Below are 25,109 nucleotides of genomic sequence, written 5' to 3' on the forward strand. Positions count from 1 at the left end.
CAATGTTGAAAGGCCACATGTTGCCAGTGACCCATCACAGTTTACTAAGACCATCACCAGATAAGACAGACTACCTATAATAAGCATTGTGGGTTTTACTCAAGTAAGTGATTTACAGCAAGGTTTATGGGAAATTATTTTCTACTATAATCGTCCTAAAATGAGTCTTCTGATGAACAATAGCTCTTCAACTCCTCAATGCCGCCTTTGCCTCAGTCTTTAATAGCCAGTTCAGGTATCCGCAGGGTATTCAGCCCCCTGAACTGGAAGACGGGGATGTACAGCACAATAACCCGCCCATAATCCAGGAGGAAGCAGTTAGGGAAATGTTAAGCCACCTGGACACCCACAAGTCTATGGGGCCTGATGGGATCCACCCAAGAGTACTGAGAGAGCTGGTGCAGGAGCTTGTGAAGCCACTCTCCATCATTTATCAGCAGTCCTGGTTAACAGGGGAGATCCCAGGTGACTGGAGGCTTACCAATGTGACGCCCGTCTACAAGAAAGGCCGGAAGGAGGATTCAGGGAACTACAGGCCTGTCAGCCTGACCTCCATACCAGGGAAGATCATGGAGCAGTTCGTTTTGAGGGCGCTCAAGGGGCATCTGCAGGACAACCAAGGGATCAGGCCCAGCCAGCATGGGTTCATGAAAGGTCGGTCCTGCTTAACCAACCTGATCTCCTTCTATGACCAGGTGACCCACCTAGTGGATGAAGAAAAGGCTGTGAATGTTGTCTACCTGGACAGTAAAGCCTTTGACAGCATCTCTCACAGCATTCTCCTGGAGAAACTGGAGGCTTGTGGCTTGGATGGGTTTACTCTTTGCTGGGTGAGGAACTGGCTGGATGGCTGAGCCCAGAGAGTTGTGGTGAATGGCGTTAAATCCAGTTGACAGCTGGACACAAGCGGTGTTCCCCAGGGCTCAGTTTTGGGGCCGGTCTTGTTCAATATCTCTATCAATGATCTGGATGAGGGGATTGAGTGCTCCCTCAGTAAGTTTGCAGATGACACCAAGTTGGGTGGGAGTGTTGATCTGCTGGAGGGTAGGAGGGCTCTGCAGAGGGATCTGGACAGGCTGGATCGATGGGCAGAGGCCAACTGTATGAGGTTTAATAAGGCCAAGTGCAGGGTCCTGCACTTTGGCCACAACAACCCCATGAAATGCTACAGGCTTGGGGAGGAGTGGCTGGAGAGCAGCCCGGCAGAAAGGGACCTGGGGGTGCTGGTTGACAGCCAGCTGAATATGAGCCAGCAGTGTGCTCAGGTGGCCAAGAAGGCCAACAGCATCCTGGCCTGTATCAGCAATAGTGTGGCCAGCAGGAGTAGGGAAGTGATTGTGCCCCTGTACTCGGCACTGGTGAGGCCGCACCTTGAATCCTGTGTTCAGTTTTGGGCCCCTCACTACAAGAAGGATGCTGAGATGCTGGAGCGTGTCCAGAGAAGGGCAATGAAGCTGGTGAGGGGTCTGGAGCAAAAGTCCTATGAGGAGCGGCTGAGGGAACTGGGGTTGTTTAGTCTGGAGAAGAGGAGGCTGAGGGGAGACCTCGTTGCTCTCTACAACTACCTGAAAGGGGGTTGTGGCGACGAGGGTCTTGGTCTCTTCTCCCAAGTAACCAGCGATAGGATGAAAGGAAATGGCCTCAAGTTGTGCCAGGGGAGGTTCAGGTTGGATATTAGGAAAAATTTCTTCACCGAGAGGGTGGTCAGGCACTGGAACAGGCTGCCCAGGGAGGTGGTGGAGTCACCATCTCTGGAAGTGTTCAAAAAAACTGTGGATGTGGTGTTTCAAGACATGGTTTAGGGAACATGGTGGTGCTGGATTAATGCTTGGACTTGATGATCTTGAAGGTTCTTTCCAACCTTAGTGATTCTGTGAACTCAGGAGTGTTATCTCCAGATATCTTACGTACTACACAAAGAGACTATGAGATTTGCACAGCAAACAAAGCATAGAAGTATATAAACTATTATTCAACAGTCTGTGACATAGCTTTAGTATTTTTAATATTGTTAAATGAAATTAATGCTTAAAATATTTCTCAAGAAATGTAAATGAACTGAAGAATTTTATACCTTAAATGTCAATACAAATAAAAATGTATCTTGCATAATGCCAAAATGCTGGGGTTTTTTGACATTTAGCAAACCTCATCCATCCATAAGCACTATCAACTCTGAAAGGATTCAGTGACACAATTGTTTGAATGACTGGTGCAGCTATGCTATTGTGAATTTTACTATGAGAGAAAAATCACTGAGAAATATACTCTTGCAACAAAGCCATCTAACAATTAGGTGATTTCTTGAAATCTTCAGTAGTTACAGCAAACATGCTTTCGGGGATATCTTGACACATTATACATTTAAATAAACACTCTTTTCCGTGAATGTTTTTGGTCCTTTTTTTCCCCCAGTACAACTATCTTACAGACTGCCACAAAATCATTCTTGTCAGTGAAATTGTTATGCAACTGCTCTAAAGGCAAGTTCATTCATCTGAAGGATACAGAATCCAAAATCTAATAACAGTACTTTAAACAGTTAATATGATTAATTATTTCATCACCTTACACAGAAGTAAAAATAACCTGCAATTATTGGCTTATGAAATACAGATGGATTTCCTGGAAATACAAGGAATTTCGTCCTTGGTTACTTTAATGAAACTTAATTTTAGGAAGAAAAATGAGGGAAATTCTCTGACAAAAGGTGAATTTGTGGGAGATAAGAAGGTCGCTGAAGAAATGTTTAGGAAAAGTGACACGTGAAGGATTCAAAAGACGCATTAATGTAATAGTGTCATTCCAAGTGAAAAATCATGTGTTAGTAATGTAAGTGTACATTAAAGCACCTCTTTGCTTTTAACAAAGGGCAGGAGTGGCTTTTATTCTTAAGATCTGAAGATTATAAAGAAACTTTGAATTTTAAGAAGAGATTCTGCAGAGTTTTGCAAAATCTTCAGCAGATATAGAGAGAGATGAGACAATCTTTGAACTGGAAGTGTTTGATAACATTCTTTCCCATCGTTTTATATCTTTTGGAGGAGTTTTCTACAAAAGCCAATCATTATTGCTCACTTCAGCTGTTCTGAGAATTTCAAGGGCATTATGTAGATATTTTTAAATGGCAAATTTAAAAAAAAAAAGCACAGAAAATCCCATTATATTCAAGAATCCACACAGGATGATGAGATATTCATCTTTTTACCTCTTTATCTATCATTTGGAATCTATCACCAGACCTGGAGTGGGAAAGATCCCATTACAAAACTCTACAGAGACCAACATCTGTGTTATTGACAGTATTCATTGCTTGAACGTTATGATTTTAACATTTCCAACAGGGAAGCTGAGAATTGAGCTGACGTGGCAGTTACAACTCTTGAGACTTTTGTCAATATAGGACACAGTGCCCTAGCAGAGCCAATGTGTACAGAGGAGGGATAAAGTGACATTGGCCACCATGTGTGTGAACTGAATATCTAACTCTTCTTTGCAATGCTTCCTGTCCAGTACATCTCAAAAGATGTGAATTCATTTAACAGTCTTGAAATTCCACTAATACTGACGTTTAGAACCAGCAGGCAATGCTTTAACTCCAAAAGCATACCTAAACTATATTGGGTAATATAATCAAAACTAACTGATCTCTTTTTACATGCATTAAAAAGCTGTGTTAATATTACACTTGGGGCCATTATAAATGTCTTACATTGCACACATTTAGGATACATCAAAGTTTTATCATAGTCATTATAAAAATGTCGCTTCAAACTATTTTTACACTAATAAGATGGTCTTCAATTGAATAAATTGCAGTTACAGAGTGATTACCACTGTTACAACTTACATTTAGTTCACAGGTTAGTACAGTGATGGATAACATGCAGGGGAAAAAAAAAATTAATGCCCAATTCAACTTTACAGTTTGTCACTAACCAGGTTGATTTAAGTCATAAGTAAAAGTTGAAATGTCAAATCTACTTGGAAGATATAAGGTAATAGACATTCCACTTGCTTCCGAAGTGCACAACCAATAACATACTATTATTTATGCAGATAGGATAACACATTCTCTTAGCCCACACTGCAACATATTTTGTCCCAAATTAGCCAGTAAATCAGGACTGCAGAGGCTATTAACAATCATAAAGCCTTTTGAGTTTTACAAGGTGTTCATAATGGGCCATTCCATATGATTTATATGAAAAACATGACTCAGCTCTTCAGATGCAACTAATCTGTGGATGCGGGGCTTGCTGTGTGACCTTTTGTTATCTTTGAGATGATATGTAAAACTTAAAGGGTTTTGGCAATCTTTCTTAATGTTAGTCAGACAAATGCAGTGAAAAAACCACAACATTCGTGGAGTTTCTATTAAAAATGTGTTCACTTTTGATGAATGAGACTTACACAGAAATGTTATATTTTAAATGGACCTTAAAGAAATTTCAATACTAGATAGGATTAAATTCACTCACAAGTACTTGAAAAGAGGCATAAGCAGTTATGAACACCAGCTACCTGGACCTAGGGACATAGTTCTTCAAAGGCTAGAATTTATTAACTAAACTGTTATCTGAGAATTACAATTAACAAAGGTCCCTGACTTTCATAAATGTGTGTTAACTTGGTGTATTTCAACTGCTGAAGTGGTCAGGAAACAACGTTTCTTTAACTGAATTGTGCAAAGAAGGTTTCAAAGGGGGCTTTACTTTTGTGCAACTTCTCAAATGGAAACATTTGCATTATCTAAAATTTTCTTAGCTTCATTCAAGATGATGTACTTTTCTGATGTCACAGGATAAATAAATATAAACTGCTTTACACTTCTCCCTCCCATCCCATTAACACTCAGTCTTGTCTTTTCTATGTTTTTCTTCAGTTTTTACAACTTTTTTCTATCATAGCTGCTCAAAGCAACTTATAGGCATGTTATTTTAAACAAAAAGGGATAATGGTCTTACTGTTCAGATTTTCCCAGTCACCTCCTCTCCACAGCTACAGCCTGTTTCCACTTCTCAAGAGTAGCTGCTGCAGTTCTAGTCTAGTCTACACATTACCTAGCAAAGTGCAGATTTAAGGTGACAAAAAACAACAGGTCTCCTCTTTACAATCTAAACTACTATATTTCAGAGTCAGTTTAGAAAAAGAGAGAGAATTAGAGAAATAAAAATAACCTTTTTCATCTGGAAGAATCTGCAGGTATGATTGTACCAAACTAACTTTAGAAGTGTTCAGAAAATGAAATTAATGTAAATAAATTAGAAATTAAAATCCTTCACTTGCTACTTTGAGACTTACTTCCTGTAATGACCTTAGTTAGAGAATCAAATATGAATGCAAAAGAGAAAAAAAGCCCAGTTAACAGAATAAAACTCAAAAGGAACTAAGAGAAGAGTCTCTTGTAAAACTTAAAGTTAGTGGTTCCAGAATTGTCTGCAGGAGGTTCATAAAAAAAGTCAAATGTATGAAACTGAAACTGTACAGCATTTATATTCTTAGGGCTGCAACAAGCACATTAAACAGGAAAAAAGTTATTCTTGAAAATATTAGCTTTTCTAATACAGCCTACATTTCTTCTTGAGGAGGTGGCAAAGGGGCGGCACAGCAGAAGGCAAACTAATCTGAACTGTTGTAACTGCAAAGAAAGGAAATGTTTCATTATTATTGCATTTCCTCACTCTACAAAAGTAGTCTGATCGTGCATTTCTGACATCATCTTTAAGATTATTCCAAATTCTACCATTTATATGAGAGTCAATCTGCCCTACTTTGGGAAGCAAGGACAGGTAGAGAAAAATAGAAAGGGAGATCTGAATATCTTTGTTCCAAAGAAAAGAAAAACATGTGTGTGGTGGGAGTGGCTCCGAACTGAGGAACTGCATTCACCAATTCTTATTTCAGAGACACCAATTAGAAGGAATTAAGATTCAGATTGCACCAATTGTCTCTCAAAGCCTCTTCCTCTGAGTGACATAGAAGGAATTTGGGACCAACATGTTCTAGATACAGGGGTGAAAAAAAGAGAACAAAGGAATAGCAAGAACTGTTTTCTGGTTTGTATAATCTTCAGCACAAAGGTACACTTAAAATATGACAATATAATGGTTTCAAGAGCTGCAACCCTCTAATTTATATTCCTGCCAAAAGAATACTGTAAAATTCTGAAAACATACCAGAGATTCAGGGATAGTAAATATACATAACATTAAAGGAAATGGCTGTTTCAGAGGTCTCTGGTTGGATGGTTACTATAAATAGACACCCACACATGCAACGGTTGGTGTCCCTGATGTGGCATATGTGGCTGAACCCAAAGTATATCTACCCTTTATACAGGTCTGTAAGAATAACCATAAAGTTATGCTTCTGCCTGGGAGATTTGTCTCCAATGTTGCCAGAGTTCTGCACCATGCAAAAATATGGGGTTTTTTTTCCCTTTATCCTAAAAGCTAATAGCAATACAAGGAATCCTCATCCTGCTAGCAGTTTTGGACCAGTAGCAGACCAATGGTTCCCAATATCACTACCTTGATGCTGGTTCATTCCACTTTTACTGTGTGGAAGTTATCTGTGACAAATATTCACTGATTTATAGATATCTGCATGAGTCAACTATGAATCACAAGATACTTCTGCATGAATGCCATAAAATCAGAAATACTACGTATCTGAGAAGGGAAAAGAAAAAAAAAAAAAAATCAGCATTTTCTGCCATACAATCTCAGACCAGCATTGCTCCGTTGGGTATGGCATTCAAGAAAGCCGGGCTGGCTGTTGACAACCTCATCAAGGGCCTGCACACATGGGAAGCAACTTCGACATTAACAAACATGCTAATCTGCCTCAAATCAAATAGGCAATTACTCTGCTACTTCCATGAATTCTGAGGCAAGTATAATTTGAGAGAGAGACATTAATAAACCTGTTTCATGGATCTTACCACTATCTGATAAAGAAGCTTTCTTTTATTCTCTCTCTAATGTTATTTAATAACATAAACTCATATCTGGCTTCACGAGCGCTAATCTTAGCCTAAAGCATTCTAATGGATTGACTCTTCCTCAGAAGGGCTATATAAATATTTATAAAGACTTCACACAAAGAGCAGATCTGACGCAAGGCTTTAAAAGACTTCTCAACATATATAGAACCTGGAGAAAGAAGAGATTTTGTAAAGACATTGAAGCTCTTAGCCCTCAGAAAAACCCTCTTAAATCCTGAAGGGCTAGTAATAGCACACAAACATATGCCGGAATCTGCACACAAGATTCACATCAGGGTCATGCTACCAACCTTCCAATAGCCATATCTTATACTCACAGGCTGCCTTGTAAGATTTTCTTCTTACCTGGCCCACCTGCTTTTCCTGATAAATAGCTTTTTCCATGCCCCTAACAAAGGAAAAAGTGATTATGCTATTCTTCTGAGTGGACAAGAACCAACACTGGAAGTCTACATGAAAGCCAAACATGCAGCCCATTCTCTGGAATGGAAAGTCTTCTCCAATACAAATTAGATCAGAAAAATAAGTATTTCTTTGAATAGTGCATGAAATCCTGTCTCCACTGACAATGCAGATTGTTTCTAGCCACCGCACTGCAGATACAAAGGGGTGGCCCTTCAGCCTAGGCCCAGAAATTCAGTCACAGAATAAGTAAATTATTTATTTTATTCCCACTACATCAAGTTCCTACCAACTAAAACTATTCCACCGTGCCAATATTATAGATGAGAAAATGATACACCAGCAATTTAAGCTCTTCTCCATCTTGACATCAAGTAACTACCATTTTCAATTTACATGGCATATTAATATTTGATTAATCTCTTTAAGATAGCATATGAAAGAATAATACTTTCTGACACACAGAACAGATATATCATGTATCCAGCCAAACATTAGCCCTGATAATGCAGTGTTTTCATCATTATTAGCAATACAGGAGTTGGAAGAGACTACTCTCATTTTCATGTAACTATAGCATTAGCAAAATCTTCAGCTGAACCTTTTCTCCACATACAAGGCAAAAAAAAAAAGGTATCTGATTTTTCAAATTTGCAATAGCTGGTCTATCTACATACAACGTTTCAACATCCTCTGACTGAAAATAAACTTGAAATTAACTTCGATGAACCTTCTTCGGGATTACTGGACATGTAATATGCCTAGATTGCAACATAATTGCTTCCCAGCTGTAAAACTGCAAAGAATATCAGGCACGTGCCTTGTTCTCCCAGACCGCACCAGTCCTTATGTTAACATCACTATACCAGTATTACACAAGATTTATAGGGCTTGAATTAGTGCACTTTAGGTTTAATTAAAACTCCATAAATTTTCAGTAGTCCTAGTATGACACTGCCTCAGCCAATGATCATTGGTCTCCCCTGCATTCTGGGCAGAAGGTAGAAGACCAGGCTGTAAAGGACAAGACAACCTTTGGCTCTGTATACAGCAGTTTTTACAAGCCAAACCATATTCCACTAGGAGTTTATCAAATCAAAAAATAGATCTTGCACTTGCCAAAATATGACCTCAGGAGGAGAAACCAAGTGAGTTCTCTGCCAACAACATATCTATTCATTCCTACTTGGGGGGAGGTGGAGGAGAGGGTGGAGAAAAAGAGCACTTCACATAAACAACAGGTCTTCAGAAGTTCTCTCCAGAGAAACTGGTAAATGTATGGGAGAGCAAAAGACCCAAAAACTATGTTGCTGTTGCCTTGAAATCGAGGAGTTGCTATGAAAAATAACCTCTCTAGTTTCACATTCAAAAATAGATCAGGAAAATAAAATTCATTCTAATTCTATGTCTTTCCTTACTTTGCAACTGTCAATGACCTTGCAGCAAAGCTTCCCAGAACATTATGTGCATCCTTTACGGAGAAACCATGCGCCATTCTGGCCTGGTACATGAACTCAGTTTAAAGGTATCTTTCTATTCACAACCTGAATTATTTTCTCATCTTTTTAGAATTGTCTACTGTCAGAGATAAACAGTAAAATCCAAAGTACTCCCATCAACAAATTACCTGTAGAGCTGCTACTGAAAATCTTGCCAACACAGTATTTCTTTATATATTTAGAGAATGATTGTTTGGTTGTTTTGAAACTAGAATCACATGTGCAGACATTTTAATGAGTTCTGCTTCGGAAAGACCATTTGAGATGCCGCAGATCTATATTTGTTTCTCTTGCTTATATTGACACCACAGACTACTCCTTCAGAGTCTACTCAACAGGAGTAAAAGTGTATTCAAAGGTTTTCTTCATATGAAAGACGAATTTTGTGCCACACAGGGCTTTTGCCTAATCCTGTTACAGCATTCCATCTTGCAAAACTGCACACAACATCTTTGACTCATTATTTAGAAGTACCTAGCACTGTAGAGTCTTATTCAAACCATAAAGATAGGAAAAATAGTCACATAAGAGGAAGAGAAAAAGCTGGGCGACATTATACAAAAGCAACATAGTTATAAATTTGAGCAGACCTGGGGCAATGGATTAATATTGTGACCTGTTAGACATCTCTGGAACAATATGCAACATGAAACAAAGCACAGAACCCCTGCCAAAATGCATGCAAAGTGAGCAAGTTCTCCAAGAATAGCTCTAAGACCAAGCAGCACAAATATTTTTATGCTTTATGTTCAACAATGCAATGGACTTGACCTATACCTAACTACTAAATGTACAAGCAACATCTTGTTTCAAACTCAGGAATGCTACTTTTCCACAGAACTGTGTACAGTTTCTTCCAGTTCGTGCTTGATGGGCTTGATGAGAACAGGTAGAACAGGAACATTCATTGCCTCTACCACTCTGCTCTTTTTCCTAGAGAGACTACTTCTCTGGTGTTAGCACCTCCACCTTTCGCTTTAAAAGAAACATTTAGTTCACATTTTCTGTTGGCAACTAATAATAATAATAGGCTGACTGTTTACTCATATCTAAATGTTTTACATAAATTTCCAATCATTGGTGATTAGGTAGTACCCATACACCGTTGACAACGCATGCTTAGTGGAAAATAACAAAAGCAATGTAAAAAGCAAACCTATTATTTTCATATAGATGCAAGACTTTACAGTGAGAGTCACAAGCCGCAGTCTGGTGCCAAAATAATAGCAGGGAAAAAAATACCAGAATAATAAAACATGGACACAACCTATACACATATGCTAGAGTGGATCCACCTCATTGCTTACAAGAATTACGAGTTAAACTCAGTCACATTCACATAACACCATGGGAGCAGGATCCTGACTCCACAGCATGACTAGGATAGCTGTGTATTATTTCAATAAAACATTTTTCTTCCTTGTTCACATGCTTTCTGTATGTATTCACATTAATAGTTCTTTTGATGAAACCCTTCAGAAAATAATTAACTTTAATAGCTCTTCTGCAGCTAAAGCTACACAACTGGGTGGCAAATGTAAATGAGCTTTCTACAGCAAAACTAAGTCTTCAAAAGAATTAAGGAAAAAACAAAATTACAGGTTCAGCACGGCTTCTGGGGCAGAATGTGTATTTGTGATAACACTATCAAATCCCCTAAAAACTACACCCATTGAAACTTCATATTTAGGCTGATTTGCTTTCCAAATCATATAGATAGAACAGTTGTGTACAATCTTTAAACAAGTACTACCACAGAGAAATGCTGAGAGATTTCAGAGAAATAAAAGCATGATCAGCTAGCTTGTAATCTTCTTTCTCTTATTCTCCTCCCTATAGCTGCATTAAATTGCCTGTTGAGAACAATAACATATTTGTGCTTTTATAGGTAGAATGATTTGTATTATGTAAAGATTTGGCTAACAGAGTAAAGATGCATTCACACTGAGCTGGATTACATGCTGTTAATAATTTTCTGGATGCTCTAGGGGACCCATAATTCTGGAGGACTACAGATTAGCATTTGAATATATGCTTTGCAATACATCTCAAAGCAGACTTTTTAAATTTACTTTTTGCCATTTTTCTAGAACCACACTAACCAGAAATCAAACCATTGAAAGCATTTTGGAGGAATAAGTACACCACAATCAAGTTTTTACCCCCACCCCCACACACTCTTAAGAGTACACAGAAAATCTGTCTTTTCCCAACTCCCACACCATTTCAATAGCTTTCATTAGAATGTCAGACTACCTAGAATATGTGATCAGGCTTGCAGTAATGTTCTTGCATGTCAAATAAATGCAAGCAAACCAGAATCTGTGTTCTGAATAAAAGCTCAAGCTATACAGAAAGCTGCTTTTGCTGTGGGTTAGCTTCAGTTCCAGAAAGCAATGTTAAAATACATTATTTTAACAAAATTAATAAAATACCTCACATTGCAAAGAAATACCCCTCAAAACATGCTAACATTCTTTTGTTATTGAGTATAAACTTCAGCATAGGCCAGACTCACATATTTCTGTTTCCATGAAACACTGAACTCTTTGGCCCCTATTTGCTAAACATTGACATCTTTTGTAAACTGTGGATGTCTTTTCATAATTTTTGAAATACTTAGTACTCCAGAACAGTCTTAAGTATATGACGCTCTAATAAACATTATATTCTCAGACAAATTCAACTGGGAAGCATACTACAGTGTTTCTTATTTAATAAATTACTTTTCTTAGCATTAGAAGGTTCACCTAGCACATACACATTCACTGGACAAAATATACTTTTCATGACCTTTTGGTCCTCGGTTATAATTAGTTGTCTGGTCCCAGTTGCTTACAGTGTAAACAAAGACTGATAAACCCACATTGACTGCATGTATTTATTACATTACAACACAGCTGCCAACTGTCTAACCGTTCTAATAAAAAACTATTTTCTAAGGTTTATGTTTTATTGCATGTATGACTCCCTTATTGGTTAGCATTTTGGAGTTGTGGAAAAGGTTATGAATTTAGAAACTGACTGCATTCATATCATATTTAAAACTTAATGCTATTTTATTAAAGACATATGGGCCTCCAAAGTACACATATTAAATGTCATGTAAGAAAAGTAGCAGTTTAAATCATGGTCAAATTCATTTTTGACGTGACTCCTGAGGCTTCCCAAGATCTGAACTATTTCTTTGTAAATCTGGCAGTTTAACCACACTCATAAATCTCTTTCAAAGCATATTATTTCTTAATTTTACTGCATTAAAGAGCATTTGGCCTACACAGTGAACTGTTTGTAACCGTTATGTGAACAAAGTTGTATATTTAGTCTTACAATGTGAGAGGGGAAAAAAAAAAGTCTTAATTTCTTGATCCTGAATTTACTACTTATTTTAACCCAAATAATGCATTTTGGAATGAAACTCGCCACAGTAAGATATGTAGGCTAGTTAGCTGTATTGATGTGACAGAAAACTTCATCTCCTGCTGTTTCAAGTTCATAAATTAGAAACACAAAGGCAATTGTAATTTAATCATTAAGCAACTATCCCACAGGTTCTTTTACAAGAAAGAATGTTTAAGGTTTTCAAGCCCCACCAAGGTTGAAAGAGAAGGGCAAAAAAAGTAAAAGTCACAGGAAACCCCAGGTCCAAAACAGATCACTCTCAGAACAGAATTCAAAGCAATACCATTTTTGAAGCATGACGGAAATTTTCTTTATTTATCAAAAAAATTCCTGATGGCAGAGTTAATTACAATTTGTATGTTTTCCAATGAACATTTTGTCCTTGGGTGCTGTGAAAAACAAAGGTAAATTAGGACAACAATTTACTGCAAAAGATTTATACTCTCACTAATTCTTTCCAACAGAACACCAGTGCTCAGTCAGAAATGTTTTTGAGCTTTTTATCCACACGAGTCCCTCATTTTCCCCTGGAAACAAGGACACGTAACCAAAGTTACAAAGTCTTAAATGTTTTACGTCAGATCCATTGCAAGATGGGCAAAATGCTCTTTAGTCAAGGTTTTCAAGAAAGTTAAAACATTGGTCTGTAAAGTGGACAACAAATTTTTAAAAAGAGAAAAAAAAAAAGAAAAAAGAAAATTCAAAGTTCAGAGAAATCACAACCTGTGAATTTGGTGGAAGACTTCTTAAGAGTTTTAAAGGGTGCTTGGATCAGGAAAAGTTTGTGTATGCCTTTCATCTAGATCAATAAAGATTCCAGATGTGGAAAGGGACTGTATATAAAGACTGTCCCACTGCCCCTAAAGTCAACTGAACACCTGTTGCTTCATTCAAGACTGGGTAAGATTTTCAATGGCCATTCTAATTAGGACAAGCTATAATTTGCACTGTGTTCTGCAACCAGGCACAGAATTCAATAAAATTATTCTCCCTGTATTTTAAAAAAATGAGCATCAGCTTCAACTAACATTCAGGAACTGGAACCAGAATCTGTAAGTTCAATATGATTTTAAGAGAGCAGATGAAACTGCGCTGCATCATTTTTCTTTGACAAAGGGAGCAGTTTTAGAAACCCATTAGGCAAAAGATTCCTTACAAAATATCCTTTTGGCCTATACATTTCTGATAAGGATGGAGACAAGGGGAGAAATACTAGTCCTTCTCTGAAAACAAATTATTAATTCTTTTTCCTGAAATAACTCATAAACCAGCTACAAATTGGTCATGTTCTTAGTCATTACTGAAGAGAGAATGACCAATATGTTTGAGTTTCTAGGAGATGACCACACTCTGGCTGACGTTAGTGCTGAGGACGATTAGTATAATGCTCCGGTGTTCTCGACCTGTCAATATTTTGCAGCACACAGTCTCTCTTTTAGCGCAACAGTAAAGGTAGGATTTAGCTACTTAAACAAAAGTTTCTACTGCCACCGTACAGTATCTGGGCCCAGCCTTCCATGGTGGCTCCAGAAAAGTTGTATCTCCCATAGATTCTTACCTGCCATCCCTACAGGGACCTGCTGTATACTTTAGGGTAATTGAAATGGCACTAGACTGCTATTTCTAGGCGCTTGCATTGTTTCCAAAGTGATTAGAAATATTAGCCAACACAAGGTGCATTCATTTTACTTCCCCTTTTGTTCCTGTCCTCTCATTCCGTCCATCTAATTTGACTATGGCAACACTAAAAACATTCTAGCATTCATTTCACAACAGACGCTATATGATGTGCTTGCATCACATTTTACATGGTCCTTTGTCCCCCAACATGATTTAGGTCTTCACACCTGAACCTGTAACCTGCAGACTGCTGTAGACTGTTCTTTTTGACCACGATCCCACTGACATCAAAAGGAAACACATGGAAGATAAAATACAATTCTGTAGAATCAGGGACTACAGCGTTATCACAGACATCATTAAAAAAGTCATTGTGCAACCAAAACCATTTTGCTAATGTCAAGCAAAACCAAAGAATACCAGGGGAATAACAATTGGCAGAGAATGACATGTTGAAGGCACTCTATTTCTTATTTATTTACTATTTTGGTCTGGATATGGAAACTTCACTACCACAAAGTTGTCAACTACATCATAAGAGAAAGTTTCTTGAAAGATTTACATTAATGAAGGAAAGTAGTACTTCAAGGCAGAAAAGAAGAAAAAAAGAATAGAGTCACCTGAATCACAAAGATCTGGTAAAATGCTCCAAATAAATACTTTCTGTTCAGCTTCCATGTTTCCTAAGAATCAAGGAGAGGGGAAAAAGGCAAGATGAACTAAAGAGAAAGTTCACAGCAGAGAAATAGAAAAGTACCACGAAATACAGAAAAATTACCCTGTAAACACCGGGGGAAGCTTTTAGTAACTTAGATGCTAGGATTTACCAACAAGAGAAGAGACTACCAAAAAACAGAAAAGTACTCAGAGATGTAATGACAACGACTGTAATTATATAACGTGACTTGCAATTATTCATTTCATGGATGTTCAATTGAACATGGATGTTCAATTAAACAAATCTTATTATCTAAAACTCTATAAACCTTTAGCTTTTTGTTGCTTCTCCAAAATGTCAGCAACCTAAAACTATGTGGCAACCTACGTTAGTATGAAAGAACAAGCCATAGGTGTGAAAGCATGAAATAAAAAGTTATTTAAAATTTATCACGCAATGTCGCTTCATATGCGAGAACCACCTTTCTGAAAACCATTCAGGATAACCTCTGCCAGAAAGGATGCTAATGGACTTGGTTAAGATAATATAAAGCAGAAGTCTGTTTACACCATGATCTTCCTGATAGCATGTTGTCCCTTACTGCAAGACACTGTATTGAGAAGATCACAACAACAAATCATTTTTGTCTTCATTTGCAGTGGCCCTTCTGATGACATTTATCTCTAACAGCTGATGACCTATTGATGGGTCAGTGAAACAGTGAAGCCAGGTCTTAACACAGCATACATCTACACTGCAGAGCTTGCTTTGAAAACTATATGTCATCCAATCAGTCAGTACAAGCAATAAATAGAAACCCATAGACATGATGGTTCTTTCCAATTTTTGAACCAGGTGCTTCACATTTACAAAATTACAAGTAGTGGTAGTTTGCCACTGATTTTCTCTCTCAGAAATCTTGCTGTGACAAAAAGCTTTCAGAAAAGAAAAAATATTTTATAACTGGACCTTTGTTTCATGGCCAGGAATTAACATATATTCTAACCATCACACTAAAGACTACTACTATTTCAGTGGGAACAGCTTGTCAATATGATCGAGAGTATGAGACATATAGTGCCTCAAAGTCCAGGAGTAAAAAAAATAATCACCTGTAGGAGCAAAAGAATAGACATAGGCTGGCCCACAGTTTTGCCAATGCCATATTATAAACAATCCTTTTTTTTTGACAAAATGCAACGTATGAACAACTCCTATGCCTAACAGTGGTGTCATCTGATAATGAGATCCATTGCATTAGTTTTTCTGAAAAGAGGAACTCCAGAAGAGTGCAGTGAGCTCTTCTTATACAGCAGCAGCGTTTCCATCTCCAAAAGAAAAACAAACAAAATTTATTGGGTAAAATTCTAGCCATATTGATCCATTGGGAATTTAATCCAATCAAGATTCTTGCCCTACTGTTTGATATCACAATAATACGTTCTGCTGAATGGCATTTTGTTAAGTAGACTGAATAGGCTGATCACAAGACAAAAGCCAGACCATATGCTTGCAGTATCTAATAATTGAAGCTTCCATAGTTCTGAATGCACAAATAGAAAAAAAAAAAACCAAACCCAACAACAACAACAAAAAAAAAAACCCCAAAAAATCCTAACAGCAGTAATAAACAAGTTGTCACGCTAGCTTCTTCAATTAAATGGATGTGTTAATGATATACGGTGCCTATTGCCATTCATCAGAAAACCTCCAAGTGCTTTACAAATATTAAATAAGCCTTACAAAGGGATCAATTTGCTCACTACCACTGAAAGACAGACACCTTTCAGGTGCAAAGTAGCAGCTGGTTAACTAGCACACTGCAACACTACATAACAGTTTAGGGCAGAAGGTGGAGAAGAATGCCTTAGTAAATTGAGACAGCAGAGAAATCCACAGAGGCAGAATGTAATTACCTGAACTGGAATCAGGCCAGGGCTCCAGGATTAACACCCCTTCCTACATGAAAAGTGCATTGGGATCATTAATGGCTAAAAGGACACTGGCTTCATGACAATCATATACCTTTTTTTTTTAAAGGAAAAATTTTAGGAACAAGACATCACCTTTTATGTTCTGTATGTTCAATAGCAATTAGATACTGAAATGTAGTCCACATAATACCTTCCCAAATAACTAAATATATATATCAGCTTTTCAAGAATTATCACCACAAGAACGATGAAGAGTTTTTCCTCCCTACCCTAACACACATATGACCCACCCGTGTCTGTTCTTCCTTCTTGACAGCTGGAATTACAGCTGGCTAAGTGAAAAGAATACATTCCTTTGCTATTTCAGCAGCTGCATGTTTGCAGCTTAGTCCCCACTGTTTAAACTCATTGCTCTTCTCTCATTTACTGACTGAGGTTCTTTCTCTCTAATCATGTGACCTGTCACACATGAAGACATAAAATACAGATAAAAAAAAAATCAACTCCCTTTAAATGTATTAGCTTGCAGATTCAAGTATGGCATGCAAGCTTCTTACTTTCCCAGCTCTTTGTAGCTCAGATTCCCATCTTCATCTTTACTATTATAACTGCCTTCGCTTCCTCTTTGGATATTGACCCTTCTCATCCCTCTGTTGGCTGCTTTTTCCAAAGCCTGCCTTTCAGTTTGCGTTAACACAGCTGCCCTTTCAGGCACTTTGAAGGCAACAATTCACCAACTGGCCTTAGCAGACTGCTCTAGATACTGTTTTAATTCCACCTTTTCCGGGAACGAGAGCTTCCTTAGATAATGCACAAATTCACAGCCAGAACAAATTTATTGTTAGGTTTCTTCACTAGAATATCCTACATAGCAAGTGCAACACTGGTCTGCTATTGATCATATGTAAAGACAGAGAGATCTATTGCACAACAACTTGAACCAAAGAATGGAGTCTATGGCGCATGTAATTTGATATATAATCAAAGGAAATGTAAAAGACACTATCACATATTGCTAATCACTGAATTATTTCATCCACAGACTACATATTAGGCAAGTTCCAAGCTACAATAGCACTGCTTGTTGACCTGTATCTTTATATACTGTAACTGTATGTTCACAGGTCCACATATCATTCTCCACAGTCTCTCACAGGTGTCTCCTATAGGATTTCATTAGCCATTTGATGAAATACCAGCTTTCTGCTTATCAATCTAGTATATAACTTTTCAGTCACAGCCTTAAGCCACTTACCACTTGCACAGTTGCAATAATTAGATTTCCTATTTCTTAAAATCACGTCACTAATTTACCCTACAAGCACCATGAGATGTGATAGCATATTTTATCTCTCAACATTGAATCAAGACGTATCCACGTTTTGGGAATTGATTTTTCATTACTACAAAAGTTGAGGACAGATTTAGTGACCTCCTTTTAAAGTCTTCTGAACAAAGTATTCTTGAATTTATGAATATCACAGCTCAAATTCTATTTCTGGATTCACTGTGCTTTGTGGCGAGCTCATGCTCATATACACATACCAAATAGACAGCTATTATTGCAATGTGACTATTAACGGGACGGAACATACAGATACTCTCAGAAACAGAGAAAATACTATTTGATGGTTCAAGGACTGGATCATATGCAAAAGTTTCTTCCGGTATTCCTTTTAACTAATTGGATAATATGAACACACAATAATCTAGACTTCCAAATTAAATTAAAAAAAATGAAAATATGGATCCATATACCATAAGGAATCAGAAAACAGAAAGAAAAAACCTAAAGTCATCTCTCAGTTCTCCAACACCTTGATCACTTCTCAAAGTTGGAATTTCACAATGCTTTTTTATTTCTTATTCTACCACATTAATCATCATACCTATTCCCCTGCAGGCCAAAGAAAGGCTTAGTTCAAGATGTCATGCCCCAGTTTTAGAAAATAAGTAAAAACCACCTGCTTAGAAAAAAATATGCAAATTATATTCACACACTATTAGTTCACAAAATATTTATATAGGTATGTTTGCTTACATTTGTTTTGGATCATGAGATTTGTTTGAGATAATGGGATTTTTAAAATGAAAATTTTTAAATGACTGAACTTAGCTCTGTCAGCTTAGTTCTAGCAACTGCCACTCTTGTGTCTGGCAGATCCTACTTAGCAATGTTTTCTTCTAAACCGCCAAAGTGTTCATATATACAAACATAAATTCTGTCTTTTTTTTTTTTTTTTCCTCCAATTATTCTTTATTCCTAATTTTGATGAGTCATTAGGCGATTATGAGCCGATCATGTTATGGACTGTTGGTTAAAATACTTAAACTTTCCAAAGAGCAAAATGGATACTTCAATGTGCCAAATAGTAGCATGACTGCTACAATGTCTTTGAAGTCAATATTATTTGCTGCATCACAATCTAGGTTGGAGTCTTAAACTCATGACGTTGTTCTGTTTTAGTATGTGAAACCTTGACATCTGGACGATAAGAAAACCTATTATGTAGGAGCTCTCTTAAAGAGGTATCTTACTAGCTAGCAGTTCATTGACACAATGATTCTTTATACTTTAAAAGCCCTTTACCCTACATCTACTTCAAATACTGTAAATTCATAAGCCAAGTCCTCAATACAATGTTGCTGGTAAAAGGAAAAAAATTGTGAGCAATGCAGATGTTCTCCAAAGGTTTATCTGTCACCTTTTACTTACTTTTTAAAACCAGCCCCATTTTCCTAATTTAGGTAGGGGAAAAAAGGTCCACCCGATGCATTCACAAAAATGCCTTGCCTAAATTCTTGGAAGCAGAGAGGATATATCTATCTAAGAAAGATAAGATTCTTATTAAATAGTTAAGGCCAAGAGTTACTAAAATCACTCCTTATGCCTCATCTGATTTTAACAGAATTTGAAAAAGCATATATCAGTGTTGGTCGCCTTGATAATGTGCTTTTCCTATGAGCTTAAACACAAGAATACTGACAATGACCTGAAAGCAACGCTGTATGTTTTATCTCACCCTATTTCTTAAGCTATACTACCTAAATATTTTCTCTTCCTAGCATAATAAAATACTCTATCTCTACTCTCCAGGTAGTAGGAGTGTATGTAAGCAAAAATCAGATACACTCATTACATGAAACACAGATATTAGACTTGCCTTTCTGCTTACGTGTCTCCACCTTAGCTCCTTAGAGAACAAATGCTATGTCAGGTTTTATAATTATAACTTGTGATGAAAACAATGCATTTGAGGTGAAAAAAAATTCTAAACACCTATACTGCCATCTTTTGTTGTACAATTTCCCTTATACCCAGTGGACAAGATGCTCTTGGTAAAGTTGCAAGACAGCAGAATATCTCCACATAATATTTAGTCAGTTACTGGGAAGCATACCCATAGATACCCGCTGATGACTTGGTCCTATAAGCTTCAAGACTGTCACATGTGACCAAATGCACACTGCTTGCTTTTGCCACTATAAATAAAACTGATAAAAATGTTAACCTTAAAAATGCTGAGGGGTTGAAAAATACTGGGAAATATACGTATTTTATAAAGGGAAGTGCATTGACTCAGTATTAAGCAATTACATTTATATTTGGAGACCTACAATAGTGTGTATCTATTCATAGCAACACACTTTAGATACATATGAATATACCCACATTTTATCATCTAGATTAAATGATCATGACTACAGACCCTTAAAATATGAAATTATTATGTGCTTTGATACAAATAAAAAAATAGAATTATGATGTAAAAATCTGGAGTCTTAAAATGTATTCTCAAATCACGTCCTGTTTTGCAGCTCTAAGTTTTAAGATGAAACAGTTGGAAGCACAATTCATAAAGCTATAAACCAAAGAAGGGTACGGTTTTAAATAATTATGTCAAGAAATGACAACTGTACTCTTTGTACAAGCAGGGATGAATAATTACAAAGCTGGGACATAATTAAGCAATTTTGACTGTCGTATTCTTAAGCTGTCTTTCTGATGTGAAGTGCTGTCATGCCCAGAAACACACTTCACACTGGACAGGCATCTTCCAGTTTGGTCTACACGTACGCCTGTGAAATGAGGTCATGGTCTGGTCATTAAAACAAGGCTTCCTCATCTGGCTCAATGCCTCTTATCCAGCCAGGCTTACCCACTCTTTATTAAAATCAGGCATGATACAATGTTCAATATTTTGACAAAAGAAAACATAAACATCACAGAATAATGAAGTTTAGCTCACTTACATAGTGAGATGGAACACTGCATTGTAACATTAAACTGTTTTCTAATAAATGACTGCATCTTTCCATAAGACAGTCATATCACAAACAGATGCATTTTAAACAAAGGATGAAATGAAGCAAAGCACAAGAAAGTGCAGTGTTCTGTTAAAAAAAAATGAAAAAATGGGGGAAAATGAAAGTAAAAAAAATCTATACAAAATAAAATATTTATGACTTAGTGATGACTCGTGATTGCTAGATACTTTTGCATTCAAGTAAACACAAGCTAGTCAGATGGAAATTTCTTGCTTTTATTCTCATTTTCTGTATTTTTTCTTGGTGGGGTATTTTGCTCTGCCAAGTATTTCATGTCAAGACTAAAATGAAAACAACTCCCCACATCACAGCCTCTTTAGATCATCAGTCTGCTTTTTATGCTGAATAAGCCATACCTTCTTATCATAATTGGAAAAAAGAACCCACCTAACTTAGGATTTTTTTTTTCACTTTTTTTTTTTTTCCCTCTGAAAAAGCAAGTCTGATAGGCTCACTGTTGTTTCTACATCTGGCAGAACAACATTTTGATGTGGCATCCACCAAGATAAATATTAATCACTCCAACTCCATTTCTGGCAAGCATAGGCTGACACAGTAGCTACTACCTCGGAAGGAAGGAAAAAAAATTATTCTTAGGAAGTTCACTATCAGTAGGGTCTTATATCATTAGATCAACTTTTTAAGGAGTTTTTCTGATGACCGATACTGGATGTGCTGCTGTCTTCCTCTTAGTTTGGATCAAGGTGTATTCTCCTCCAACTAGTTTCAGAAAGCTTAGAATGTATTACCACTAGGTGTCTGTTAAATTTGACTGTAGCTGGTCAGAAATCTCAACAACTATATGGGAGGAGAACTGATGAACAGTGAGAGAGCACAAGATTCAGGAAACCAGAAGGCTGAAGAATAAAAAAACATTATGTGTTCAACATATAACATATGATAGAATTTGAAAGTACAGTTATTGTGCACATCATCTTGGTGATATATAGAAGAATGGTCCTTGTTACGGTCTTTGAGTATAGCTACAAATAGCTATACATACACATATCTGCATCTGAAAGCATATATGCAAAGAAGACTCTATGAGCACTCTCAGATGTAAAAAGAGGTTGCATGTATACATACTATAAGCATGAATACCCTAGGAAACAAGCACAAATTCAAAACAATTTTAAGAGATTTATATCTGTTCTGCAACCAATTTAGTATTTCTTTAAAATTAGCTTCTTCTGTAATATGTATATAATATTGTATGATGAGGGCAATTTTGTAGCATTAATTCATACCATGAAAAGCATTTACAATGATTTTACCACCAGCAATTTGTACCAAACAATTTATAAAGAAGGAAAATAAACTTTTAGTATGGCAATAACAACAGTAAATTTGAGCCTTCTGCAAATTTGCTGAAATAAGTATATGTTTTATCATAAGACATAAGGGTAAATAATTCAAAACTATACCAAAGGTTCAATTACAGATATAAAAGATAAAGATATTATCCCTACGTTTGTAAAGTAACTTACCCTTTAGCTATTGGCTTAAAAAGAGGTTTCATCCAGAAAAGGAAATTCAAATTCAAGACAGACAATTTTTTATTCTCTTACAGTAGCAAGTTGGTTAAAATTCAAAGAGCAGACTCTTAAATGAAAAATCTAATTGCTAATAAAATTGAAAAACTTTACCAGATCAAAAATATAATTAGATAAAAAGAATTACAAAAGACGACACCATACGTATGCTATGTCTAACACATTTCAGATGTCGCATTCGGCCAGATTCAACAAAGATGGTTTCCTGTGAATAAGTCCACAACAGCTTAAAAATAAATTTTTTAATTTATTACACATATGAAGCTGAAATAACTAAAGGCAGTGGTAAACAATATAGCAAGGCTATGCTCGTATCAGAACTGTTAACATTTTAGTAGTTATAAATGAATCAATCTGAATGAATTTGTTATGCACTGCAATTGTACTCGTGATAATGCATTTATCTAGCAACACTGCTACACTACCAAGCAGTGCATTTCCATAACTACTACATTATTATTCAGCATTATTGGAAATCTGCAATAAATTATTGATGGTATATTTTAGAGAACAAAACAGCAAACAGAAAGCAAGCAGACTGAAAACTTGAATGGAGTTTTAAGAAACATCTGCAGCAGTAAAACACTCTGAAGCTCGGGTTGCTGTTATCATGTATTGATCAACCATGGAAAAAGAAGGCAAAGTGGAGAATTCACATTCACATTCTGTTTGCATCAGCAGTGTGCAGTATGCCCAGAGTTGATGTAAGTGCTATCAAAAGCTCAGATTACTGAAACTGTCTCTCTGATGTTGTCAATGCTTATTAGCAAGACACCACATTAAGTAACTTCATACAAAATTGGAATCAGCTGGTCCTCTAAAAGCCAATAAACACCATAGGTGTGAGCTCTGCTACAGACATTTGTGTTTAGCATACAAGGCAGGGGAAAACTTGTCAGAAAAATTGTATTCTTTTTACAAAAGCACACAGTTGTTATGTATCTTTAAACAAGGTAAAAATATTCTTTTAAGCCCAGTGACACATATTAGTTACTTTGCTATACGGAACAGAGGTTGGAAACCAGAAATTTGATTACATAACCACAGTCCATTAACCAGAGGTAACAGAAAAGTTTTATATTAAACCACAGAAAAATTACTAAGCCTTTTATCCCTCACCTGACCACATTTACCAGTCCTTTCATTTGAAAGGCTTTGTCTGTTACTTTAGGGAAAGACGCAGCCGAGCTTTTGGACTTACTTTAAAGCAGCGTTAACGAATCACATTCTTGTTACTTCTTCCATTTACTCTCCTACCTTAGCATCCTTGGGCTTCACCACTTTCATGAAGGCACCTCTTACCAAGGCTTCCTCTCTCTCCCTCCTGGTTACTTTCCGAGTATCGAGAAATTTCAGGTTTGTCAATTTGTGCAGGACAAAATATCTGAGGGATAGCAAAATGCACACAGTTAAAATCCAGTGATAAACAAAGACACACTCACAGACTAAATGACTAAAAAATAAAAATAAACAGCAACAGCCTTTTTTCCCCTCTCTCTGTTCACCTTTTTCCTGCCACATAGCATATATAAAAAGTTATAATACTTACTTTATTCTCTCAAATTAAGCTTGTTATAAGCTGCCTGTAACAATTTAATACTGGGTGGATCAAACAAATCAGAAAATTATCATCATGGGCATGTATGTTCTCTATAGGTATTAGTGGGGTGTAAGGTATACACAGAAATAGAATAATCTAGATATTGTTTTGAATTGCCAGTTTGGAAAAAGGACTTTTGAGTGATGCCAAAGGTTCCATCCAACATTGCAGAGGAAAACCAATCTCAGGCATGGGAAACTGTCAGCTATGTTCTCTGAAAAAAATTCTCAGAAAACATTCATTTGCCGGCACTTCTTCAGATTTTTATTGTATTTTCCTAAAATATTATATATAAAATATATATAAAAATAATATAAAATAAATTTTATTTTCCTAAAACCAGAATGATCAGCAACATTAGAGACACATGAACAACAAATCAGGAAGGAGTGTAATTTGTCTTCTACCGTACATCATAGGACTACATTTTGACGCAGACGTCATTTGGAAGGAGAATTCCAATTTGGTCCTGCCAGAGAGACAAGGTGTCCTTATGGCATACGGATCCCAGCTCAGGATTAAATGCAGAAGCACACAGAGAGAGGCTATTTTTGTGAAAAATATTTTAAGAATTCAAAGTTCTTGTTAGGATCCATCGGTACTATATACTATTTATCCTTTTTACTCAAAGTACAGCAGCTTTTTAGCCTCGAAAATATACCACTGGCCTCTTGCTTATAGAGGGAGAGGACACGGCAAATCAGAAACAAAGTAAGGCACACAACCACGGCAAATCAAAATATCTAACCACCTCAAGCACATGTTATTTACATTTAGTCAACCGAATGTGAAGCAGACGATGCAAAGTGAGGGAAGTGCCAGGCTTTTCGTGGCAGGGGGTAGAAAGGTGATTGATAATGTTCCCCATGCCTAACTGTTTTGCATAAAACTCCTGTCAGTCAGAGCACCTCCTAATCATACCAATCCCTTCTGGCACTGGGAGGAAGAAATCAAAGTAGTAGAAAACTCTGCATAACATAACATTCTGAAAAAGAACAGCACACAAAAAACGTGTTTTAAAAGTTATCTTATAGTACTGTTCTCCAGATAAACATGTGAAAAAGACTCTAAGACTCCTGTTCTACAACCAAGCAAAATTTAAT

The 25,109-nt window shown here is 36.7% G+C and overlaps 1 protein-coding gene across 1 annotated transcript in view; it reads right to left on the reverse strand.

Moving 5' to 3' along the window:
* LRMDA (leucine rich melanocyte differentiation associated) overlaps window positions 1-25,109 on the reverse strand; it is a gene marked incomplete at both ends in the record, with an annotated part of 684,290 nt that overhangs the window by 259,147 nt on the left and 400,034 nt on the right. Inside the window, 1 exon segment of the mRNA XM_082002385.1 lies at window positions 23,664-23,790. Coding sequence (XP_081858511.1) covers window positions 23,664-23,790 — 127 coding nt within the window.

This window comes from Phaethon aethereus (assembly GCF_964289735.1).
Source record: "Phaethon aethereus genome assembly, chromosome: 7".
NCBI classification, from domain to species: domain Eukaryota; kingdom Metazoa; phylum Chordata; class Aves; order Phaethontiformes; family Phaethontidae; genus Phaethon; species Phaethon aethereus.